Source organism: Rosa chinensis, chromosome 2 (assembly GCF_002994745.2).
Source record: "Rosa chinensis cultivar Old Blush chromosome 2, RchiOBHm-V2, whole genome shotgun sequence".
NCBI classification, from domain to species: Eukaryota; Viridiplantae; Streptophyta; class Magnoliopsida; order Rosales; family Rosaceae; genus Rosa; species Rosa chinensis.
The window spans coordinates 60,854,614-60,865,084 of record NC_037089.1 but is presented as its reverse complement, the minus strand read 5'-3'; the positions used below and the strand labels follow the sequence as shown (position 1 = coordinate 60,865,084).

General features: G+C 39.6%; 2 protein-coding genes across 10 annotated transcripts; one reads left to right on the top strand and one right to left on the bottom strand.

Moving 5' to 3' along the window:
• Positions 1–1,836: 1,836 nt before the first annotated feature.
• LOC112185617 lies at positions 1,837–7,163 on the bottom strand. Of its 9 annotated transcripts, none has more exons than XR_002930352.2 (6): positions 6,961–7,158; positions 6,792–6,869; positions 4,860–6,700; positions 3,147–4,765; positions 2,899–2,961; positions 1,837–2,799 (listed from the first exon to the last, which is right to left on the bottom strand). XR_002930352.2 is itself a non-coding variant. In XM_040513190.1 (5 exons), the coding sequence occupies exons 1-4, from the start codon at positions 7,016–7,018 to the stop codon at positions 5,565–5,567; spliced, it is 387 nt and encodes a 128-aa protein (XP_040369124.1). In that variant the 5' UTR covers positions 7,019–7,163; the 3' UTR covers positions 4,589–4,765; positions 4,860–5,564. The 9 variants fall into 9 exon arrangements, 1 of the variants encoding a protein (XP_040369124.1); XR_002930351.2 differs by having other exon boundaries at positions 1,837–2,961; positions 3,147–3,846; positions 3,959–4,765; XR_005805290.1 differs by having other exon boundaries at positions 1,837–2,961; positions 3,147–3,843; positions 3,959–4,765.
• Positions 7,164–9,358: 2,195 nt separating this feature from the next.
• Positions 9,359–10,162, top strand: LOC112184680 (zinc finger MYM-type protein 1-like). The gene has a single exon (XM_024322926.1). The coding sequence runs from the start codon at positions 9,359–9,361 to the stop codon at positions 10,160–10,162; it is 804 nt and encodes a 267-aa protein (XP_024178694.1).
• The last annotated feature ends 309 nt before the right edge of the window (positions 10,163–10,471 follow it).

Below are 10,471 nucleotides of genomic sequence, written 5' to 3'. Positions count from 1 at the left end.
TTGCTTTGATACCACAATGGCTGAAAAGGGGAAGGTGGAGAGAGTCTTCTCAATTAGCTCTTGCTCTGTGACAGGTTGCCCACAGAATCTCAACATGGATTGTAAGCGAAGAGCCTCTGAATTATATTCAGCAACAGACTTGAAGTCAGCAAAGCGCAGATTGTTCCATTGAACCTTCAAGTCAGGGAGGAGGGAATCTTGGACATTGCCAAAGCGCTCTTCTAGCGCTACCCATAGCTCTCTTGCATTCTTGATCGACATATACTCCAATTTGAGGGCCTTGTCCATATGGCGTTGCATCAAGATAACTGCTTGAGCATGCTTTGTAGATGTTCGGTTGAACACAAGATCCGGGTTAGGTGCCTGGATTATGGGTAATATTCCCTTGGAAGTGAGATGATTCTCAACATCGGTTACCCAACTATGGTAATCCGAGCCTGTTGAGTCAAGCATGGGAAAGTCGAGTCTAGGTTCATTCGACATCCTGAAAATAAGAAGAGAAGATATATTAGTTTCGGAGTTAAACTTCCACGAAAACTAAAACAATAAGATTTCCGAGCTATGCTACCAAGAAATCAATTTCCAAGAATCTCTTTTGGATTAGACCAAACAATGATGTTTTAATATGGTCACAATTTGATGCTTACGGAACCTCTTAGTCCAAGCATTGTGAACACTCTTAGTTCACACAAACACTCTTAGTTCGTTTAATTATGAACACTCTTAGTTCATACGAACACTCTTAGTTCGTTAAGCGTGAATCCCCACAATTCCGCTTTGTTAAATACTCAAAATCATTTGGCAACATATATTCCAATATTATGCAGAAAATAAAAGGAATTTAAATACAAGAAAGCAGCAACCTTAATTATAAAAACTTACGTGATTGTTCTTGGCTTGAAGACACTCGCGTGTTGATGCAGGCGTGTAGCTAAGTTAAGATTGTTGGAATCTGGTCGGAAATTGGCAGTTGGTGGGCTGCCCTTCTCCTTTCCTTTTTTTTTCTTTCTCTTCTTCCTCCCTTTTTTTTCTTTTCGGGCCCAGCTCTTCTCCCTTCCTTGTTTTTTTTTTCTTTCCGGGCCCAAGCCCGCTCCTCCCCCCTTTCCTTTCTTTTTTTTCTTTTTTTTTCTTTTGGCCGGGTCCGTCTCTTTTTCTTTCGGTTTCTTCCCTCTGTTCTTCTTCGTTCAGTGCTGCGCGGGATGTGCAGCAGGAAGTTGCAGAGCGGAGGGCTGCTGGGCAGTGTTGGCTGGCAGGGGTGCGTCGCTGGTGGGAGCGCAGGGACTTCTGGGCTGCTCGGTTGCAGGTCTGCGCGACTACTGGGATGGCTGCAGGTCGGGATGTTGGGTTTGGCAAGGCGCGGGGCTGCTGGGCGCGGGGCAGGAGGAGCAGGTGTTGAGGGGCAGCAGTGGTGCCGGCGTCTGGGCGCTGGGGGCTGGGGAGGAGGCCGGCCGGGCTGGGCTGCTGGGTTTGCAGGTACTGCCGGTCACTTGTTGGTCTGCTGGTCACTGGAGTTATCAAGCCTGGTATGATAGTCACTTTTGGTCCAACTGGTGGTATTGGAACTGTGCCAGTGGGTCGTGTTGAGACTGGAGAGGTTCGGCCGGTGAAGTGAGATGAGGTGAGGCTGAGGCCAGCCGGAATGGAGATTTTTTTTTTGTTTTGTTTTGGGTTGGCGGCAGAGAAGAAAAATGTTTTTTTCTTCTAGGGTTTTTTTTCTTTTCTTCTGAAGCTAGGGTTAGAACTCATGCTGATAACGTGTTGTAGGAGAATAGAATTGTGTGTTATCATTGATAATAGGAGCCCTTTAAATAGGGAGTTACAAGGTATCCAAAAAGGTAATAGAATTTGATTACAATTGAATACCTAGAACACATTCCTATTACAACTCTAAACCCTAGTTTGTAGAGGCACACATTATGTCGATATCCTTCAACAAGTCCAACTAGTAAGAATTTGTCATCTCTATATACAGGATGCTGTTGGGCATTTTCAGCAGTGGCAGCCATGGAAGGAATCACTCCACTTACTACAGGTAAACTTATCTCTTTGTCCAAGAAAGAGCTGGTTGACTGTGATGTGAATGGTGAAGACCAAGGTTGTGAGGGTGGCTTGATGGACAATGCCTTTGAGTTCATCAATCAAAATCATGGACATAATCCTGAGGCTAATTACCCCTATACCGGTGTTGATGGTACATGCAATACCTAGAAGGAAGCAAGCCATGCAGCCTCGATAACTGGTCACGAAGATGTGCCTGCAAATAGTGAAAGTGCCCTTCTTAAGGCTGTAGCTAATCAACCCATTTCCGTTGCCATTGATGCTAGTGGTTCTTATTTCCAATTCTATTCAAGTGGTGTTTTCACAGGAACTTGTGGAACAAGCCTAGACCATGGTGTTACTGCTGTTGGCTATGGCATCATTGATGATGGGACTAAGTATTGGTTGGTTAAGAACTCATGGGGGGCCCAGCAACTACATTTTGATCTAAAACTTTATTCAGATTCATTGTTTGGTGATGTAGGGGCATTTGCTGGTCTAAGTTTTTTGTGAGCAAGAGCTTTTACCTTCTGTCTGTGAAACCAAGTCTAGAGGAGCTTCCTGAAGCTATATTAGTAGTCTGTGATTGCTGACTTGGCACATAAGCTGGTTGGGAGTCTTGCACATTCTGAGAAACTTATGGCTCCACATGCTGATTGTGCTGCTCCTGGACACCATTGCCAACCTAAGGATCTTGTTGCCGCACACCCTCATCTTCCTGCTGCTGCACTCCCTCATTTACCTGCTGCTGCACATTCTCACCTTGTTGCAATTCCAAAAACACATCAAACTCCCAACACATAATTTAACTTTCCCAATCACATCAGCTGTGAACCTACAAAATGAAATTGATAACCATACTTGATTTCTCATGTTGCATGTCCTCCTATTGTGGCCATTCTTCTTACATATTCCACAAGTGACCTGTGAGTAATAGACTTTAGGCAGTTTCTTTGATCTAAGTGGTGGGGCTACTTCTCATTTTAAACCAGTTGCAGTAAATATAACAAAGTCAGATATATAGCCTCATTTCACAACAAAACTCATGATTAAAGTTGGAGCATAACAGACCATATAACCAAAATTAGCTAAGAGGAAGGATAACTCACCAGGTTCTTTGCTCCTTGACATTTTGAGCCTCCAGGTTGACTCCTATAAAGATAAGGTGCAATTGGCCTATGTATCTTGTCCCACTCAGCCACTCCAGCTATTGGGAACATAATGGGGTCATAAGCCTTCATGTAGGTGTCCTTGGTGAAATATTCATGCACAAAATCATCAAGCCTCAACCCTTTAGAATGAATTGCAGCCATTGCATGCCCACATGGTACCCTAGAAATGTTCCATCTCTTACATGTGCATGTCCTTACTTCTAATGAGACTGAATGTGCAGCCACCACATCACTTGCACATGCTACACCTCTGCTTTGAATCTCAAAAATGTTATTACTTGAATTGATAACTCTGTAATCATGGCTAATATATGCATGCTTCTTGAGTTGTTTCTCAATTCTGGGCCCAACATTACACCTCCAATTAGGGCCAGATTGTCTTCTATTAGTTAACCTCACCATTGTGGCAGCTCTGATGTCTTCCAAACAACTAAGTATGGGCTTCTTCCTAGCTGGTAGGATTCTTTTGTTAAAATTCTCAGAATGGTTGTTTAATAGAATATCACACTTGTATTTAGGATCAAAGTGTGACTTTGACCAATGCTGTGTAGGTTTGTCCATGCACCATTTCCAACTAGATAGTGAGCTTTTATTCATATCCTCCAAAGCATCCCTGAATTGATTCATTATGCAGCTTCTAACAATAGCCCACAGTTTAAGTTTTACAAAAAGGAATACAGACAACTGTTACAAACAATTAGGATCAATCACAAGAAAAGTTAGCAAGTAATGAGAGAGAGATTGCAAACCTTGATGTCCATTTGATTTGAAGTTATTGTGAAGATGTCTCACACAATGCCTGTGTGCAGCATATGGAAATAACTCATTTATAGCCTGCTCAAGCCCATTTTGCTTGTCACTCATGAATGTGTAATGAGTGCTATGATGTATATCCAAATCAACCTTCAAGAATTCCAGAAACGATGTCCATGTCTCTCTTGATTCTGCTTCCACAATTTCCCATGCAGTTGGATAAATCCCATTATTCCTATCAATCCCCCAAGCTGAAAGCAACTGGACCTTATGAACTGATTTCAAATGGCACCCATCTAACCCTATATAGGGTCTGCACCTCTCCCCCCCAACCTTTCTTCAATGTAGCCATCCATATGTAGATCCTTTTGAACCTTATAACTTCAACATCCAATTCAGTGTGAATCCACACAGAGCTTCGACTTGGATTCCTCTTCTTAAGTTCATGAGCATAGCTCTCTAATAAATTGTACTGACCTGCATGGCTCCCTTGTGCAAGCTTAAGTGTCTTCACCCTTACTCTGTAACACATCTGATAGTCCAACTCCATTTCAACATCCTTGTTGATTGCATTCTGCATCCCTTTTCTTGACCAATTGGGATCACTCATGAAAAAATCCTGGTACTCTTCAACAATAAAAGGTGCATGCATATCATAGGCTTTTTTTTTTTTTCTTTCCCAAAAGAAGCACACTTGTGCTCTTGCCTCAGAGTCTTGATGAAAATGGTGGGATTATCCAAGTCAGTGGTAGAGGCATAGATCCTCCAAGGATAACCAGGAGACGTCTTGCACCTTGCCAACACTTGTGTCAAAGTATAATGGAAAAAATACAGTCAGATTAAGTGGAATGTAACTTCAACACAATAAAAAATTACTGGTATAAATAAGAAAATTACCTTGTGTCTTGTGTTTGTCGGAAACCTAATCTCATTTCTTGTTTGAACTGCATGCTTCCTAGTTAAACTCTTAAACACCTTGGAGTTTGGAAACTCCATTCCTAGCTCAAAAGTAGGTCTCTTCATGTCCTCCTTATGCTTGAACTCCCTCCATTCACTGTATCTTCTCTTGCACTTAACAGGGAACTTCCCTTTGTCTTCATCCTCCTCACCTAAGAATCTATGCAGACTATGTAATCCTTTAGAATCACTCCCAGCTTCATTAGATATATCCCCCTCGAACCCCATCTCATCAAACTTATTTACTCTGCTACTGTCACCATCTACATTCTGCTGAAATTCCACATCATCATCTTCACTGTTCAGGTCATAATCTGAATCGACTATGCCTTCAAAATTTGAGTCTTTAGATTTTGTTGTGCTTTTAGAGGAGACATCCACATTAGGAACAAATTACCTCCTTGAACTCTAATCTCCAGACCTAGTAGCATATCTCCTCTGCACCTCTTTCCTTTTTCTGCTCTTATTCTTCTTTGCAGATGGAGTGTCTTCTTCTTGAACCATAGCTTTACCATTCTCTTTTACTCTTTCCACTTCTGCCTCAGTCACGGATGCCTCAACATCATTAACATTGGGCCTATGTCCATCCTCATTTTGCTCAGGCCCATGTGCATCATGTTTTTGAAGCCCATGTCCATCCACACCTTAGTCAGGCCCATTTCTATTTCCATTTGCATTGATTGTTTCAGTCCTGGGCTCATCACCTATGTCATCCAAGTCCACAAAAATAGTCTCTTGAGCATCACACATGTCCTCAGCCCCCAAAGATCCTTCCTCCTCCTCATCATCAGTTGTAACATGGGGCCTTTCTTCCACATCTTCAATCCATCAGCCAATGAACATAACAAGGTTAAGATTTTCTTCAAACTGAGCATAGTCTCTAACAGTAAAAATCCTCCTTTCACTTGTACAAACTATCTACAAGTCCAAATACTTGGACCTTGGAGATACATAGTGACACATCTCAATTGCCTCTTGATCAATACATATAGGCAGATACCTAGTCCCCTCCTCACTACCAGGAATTCTAAACCAGAATTGACTTGGCCCCATCTGGTACCCCAAATCATAAGTCCAGTGGTGTATCCCTGTCAAAAACACCTTGTCCGAGTATACTCTATCAACAAAGATCAATTGGCCCTCTCTGCAAATACTATTTAGGCCATTCTCACTATGAAATCTCCCTCCATGATGAATCCTCATAGTGAAAAGATTTAGATTTGCAATGGTAAATTCAACATGTTATTTTACTAAGTTTTTTTAGTTAACCTAGCTATTCCCTGAAGTTGTCATCTTGTTCACAATGTTACACACAATACACACACACAAAGTAGCAGAAAAAAAAAATTCAATTTGTCTCATTCATATAATAGTTATGAGGGTCACCAAACAAGCACCAAACCCAACCCTCTTCATTTATGTCTAGAACCCCTATTGCTGAGATTTAAGAACCCTCACCAACCAGCCCCAAATCAGTCACCATTTTTCATCCAATTCATTTAACCTCCCCAACCACTTCATCCCTGACATCAAAGAGACAAAACCCTAATTTAAAATTGCAGACCCAGACTAAAACCCCAAAAAATAAAACACATCAAACACCTAAAGTCCAGACAATACCAAAGCCATAAACAATACATAGGATTCCAGCCGATTCAAGTAAAAAGGAATAAATTTTTTGAGAGGCGAACCATTTATTTTACCTGAGTAGTGCTGTGGATCCCCATCAATTCTAAAGTATCTACACAATCTACACACCATGATACAGATCTTGGCTTTCTCTGTTTGGATTCAGAGAATTAAATCTCTATATATAAGTGAAATAGAGAGCGACAATTCAGAGATTCGGGGAGAGGGAGGGAGGGATTTTACCTGAGTAGTGCGGTGGATGCCCATCAATTCGAAAGTATCTACACAATCTACCCACCATGGTACAGATCTTGGCTTTCTCTATTTGGATTCAGAGAATCAAATCTCTGTATATAAGTGAAATAGAGAGCGACAATTCCGAGATTCGGGGAGAGGGAGGGAGGGATTTTACCTGAGTAGTGCAGTGGATCCCCATCAATTCGAAAGCATCTACACAATCTTCCCACCATGGTACAGATCTTGGCTTTCTCTGTTTGGATTCAGAGAATCAAATCTCTGTATATAAGTGAACAGAGAGCGACAATTCAGAGATTCGGGGAGAGGGAGGGAGGGAGGGAGGGAGGGAGGGAGAGAGAGAGAGAGGGAGGGAGAGAGAGAGAGAGAGAGAGAGAGGTTCAAAGTGAGTTAAAATTAGGGAAAACGGCCTAGATTAAATTGACACAAATGAAAGGACGAAAGTACCCTCCCTCGTTTCAATTTTGAGAGAGAGAGAGAGAGGTTCAAAGTGAGTTAAAACTAGGGAAAACGGCCTAGATTAAATTGACACAAATGAAAGGACGAAAGTACCCTCATTCGTTTCAATTTTGAATTGCTCTGTAACGGAGGTAACAACCATATATACCAATCATCGGTTGGGCAAAGAACCTCAAGTACCATATTGATAATTTTCAAAAGTGAGGTACCAAAAATTATAAGGAGACAAACGTTGGGCACCGCACAGACCATTTTCCCATACAAAAATGATGAATTCCTTTTATGTTTGGTTGTCTCTATAAATTAGCTATTTCAAAATATCACTCATGCTTCCACCATTTGGTTCCATTAATATGGAAGTTCACGTTCTGTCCTACTTTGTCATTCCACTCCAAGTCCTCAGTCTTAACTAAACTGTTGGTTTGTTGTAAATGCTGGTATTTTATAACAAAATCCGGAAGTTGAGGTTATATTTCCAAAATTGTTAGAAAGTTTTGATGTACTAATTTTTCATGGTATAGCTTTGTATGACCAGAGTTTAGCAAGCTTGCTTCATCTAGAGGAAAGAGTAATTGCATGACCTATCAAGTACATCAAAGTGAAAATGAACAATCATTTTAACCAATGGAGGTAAAGTATATACTAATACTCATTCTCGTTTTGCTCTATTAGTTTTCTGTCTTGTTGGCATTTGAAGCCAAGCATCACATGTCTAAGGGAAATAACATGAGATTTTAGATGCTGGAACACTATCTTTGCCAAACTATTTGGCCATCTAAGTGTTTTGTTGCTATTAGTATTTTCTCTCATTTGAATACTGTTAGTCCGTTTCTTATAGTAGGTTGTCTATTTTAAGTCTCTCATATTCGTGCTGACCAATTTCAAGTGTTAAGTTTGCTGTTGTAAAGTAAGAATTCTAGATCTGAAATCAAATACTTTAGTTTCCTGGTTTCTCATTTGTTCTTACTGCTTCAATTGCTACTATAATTAAATTAGGACTAAATACTTGTTACTCCTCATACTTTTTCCTTAAAAACAGTTTAGTCCAAATTTTTAAAATTAAACAGTTTAATTCTTATTCTCTCTAATTCTCACACAACAGGTCCTAAAATTAAAAAAAATATTCTATTACATCAATAACATGTATATATATACATCGTCAAGTAAAAATTCTCAATCAATTCTTTTGTGAAGAGTATTATTGTAGTCGATTCTTTTGGTTCTCAGTACTACTCTATTCTTCATTCAAATATGTTAAGGTACTTTAAAAGAAAAGAAAATTCTGGTGCAAGGGAGTCGTCAGGTACAAATAGCTCATTGGATTCATCCCCCGCAAAAAACAAAGAAGAATGATAGTATTTCAGAGAAGCCTTGTCCCGAAATTAATGAAAATTATCCTTCTGATCCTGGAAATCGTCCTCCAATTTAAAGTTATCATCCTAATGTTCAAGATGAAGTACGCAGATATTATCTACAAAAAGGTCCTTGTCAACCTAGAGCTCATGAGTTTCCTATCACAGAATTTGGGAGAAAGAAAAGAAAGATTTGTTAAAGAGTGGTTTGATGATTTTCCTACTTGGTTAGAGTACAACATTAAAAACGATGCTATCTTTTTAAACAAGGAGGTGGTGATACTTTTGTGGGTGACGGATTTAAGAATTGGAAGAAGAAGAGTATAGTATCTGGTCATATTGGAGGGCCAAACAGTACACATAACAAGGCTCAAAGAAATTGTGAAGCGTTACTAAATCAAAAACAACGGATTGAAACCATATTATCAAATCATACAAGCCAAGATCGGATTGACTACCAGACTCGCTTAAGTGCATCAATCAGTGTTGTTAGCATTTCTTGGGCATGATGAATCTGAAAATTCAAATAATCGAGGAAATTTTCTTGAAATTTTGGAATGGTTATGCGGTTATAATGAAGATATAAAATCAGTCACATTGAAAAATGCTCCTGAAAATTTGAAGTTAACATCACCTGATATTTAGAAGGACATTGTAAGTGCTATTTCAGTTGAAATTGTCAATACAATTGCCAGTGAACTTGGTGATTCTTTATTTGCCATTCTTCTTGATGAATCTCGAGATATGTCCTCAAAGGAGCAAATGGCCATTGTACTACTGTATGTGGATGATGGAAATGTGATTGATCGTTTTGTGGGTATTGAGCATGTTACGAATACCAATGCTATCACACTAAAGGATGCTATTGATGGTTTTTTAAGTAGACATGGATTAAGCATTTCAAGACTACGAGGTCGAGGATATGATGGAGCAAGTAATATGAGAGGTGAACTGAATGGTTTGAAAACACTTATTTTGAATGAAAATAAATGTGCTTTTTATGTGCATTGTTTTGCTCATCAACTACAATTAGCTTTGGTAGCAGTGGCCAAGAATCATGATTTGGTTTCAGAATTCTTTACTTTGGTTGGTAATGTGGTGAATGTGGTTGGAGCATCAGCTAAAAGACGAGACATTCTTCGAGAAAAACATGGTGATGACATTTTAGAAGCACTAGAAAACAATGAGCTTTCAAGTGGTCAAGGCTTGAATCAGGAAACTAGTGTGAAGCGAACTAGTGATACACGATGGAGCTCTCATTATGATACGTTAATTAGCTTGTCTAGAATGTTCAAATCTGTGATAGCTATACTCGAGGTTGTCAGAATGGATGGAACAAGTTATGAACAAAAGCTAGAAGCAAGGGTTTTATTGGATTATATGCGATCATATGAATTTATTTTCTGTCTGCATTTGATGAGACAAGTGTTGGGAATCACAAATGATTTGTCAAAAGCACTGCAAAAGAAAGATCAAGATATTGTGAATGCTATGAACTTAGTTACTGTATGCAAGGAACGATTGCAGCCAATGAGAGAGAGTGGTTGAGATTCTTTACTTACTCAAATTACAATTTGTTGTGAGAAGCATTCTATTGAAGTTCTAAACATGGATGAATGCTTTGTAGCTCAAGGGAAATCAAAGCGCAATGCTCAAGTGATCACAAACTTGCATCATTACCATGTTCAGTTGTTTTATTATGTTATTGATAATCAGCTTCAAGAGTTGGATGATCGTTTCAACGAGAAGAATAATGAGTTGCTTCTTTGTATGTCATGTTTGAACCCGAGAAATTCATTCTTAGCTTTTGACAAAGAAAAGTTGTTAAAGCTGGTCCAATATTATCCTCAGGATTTT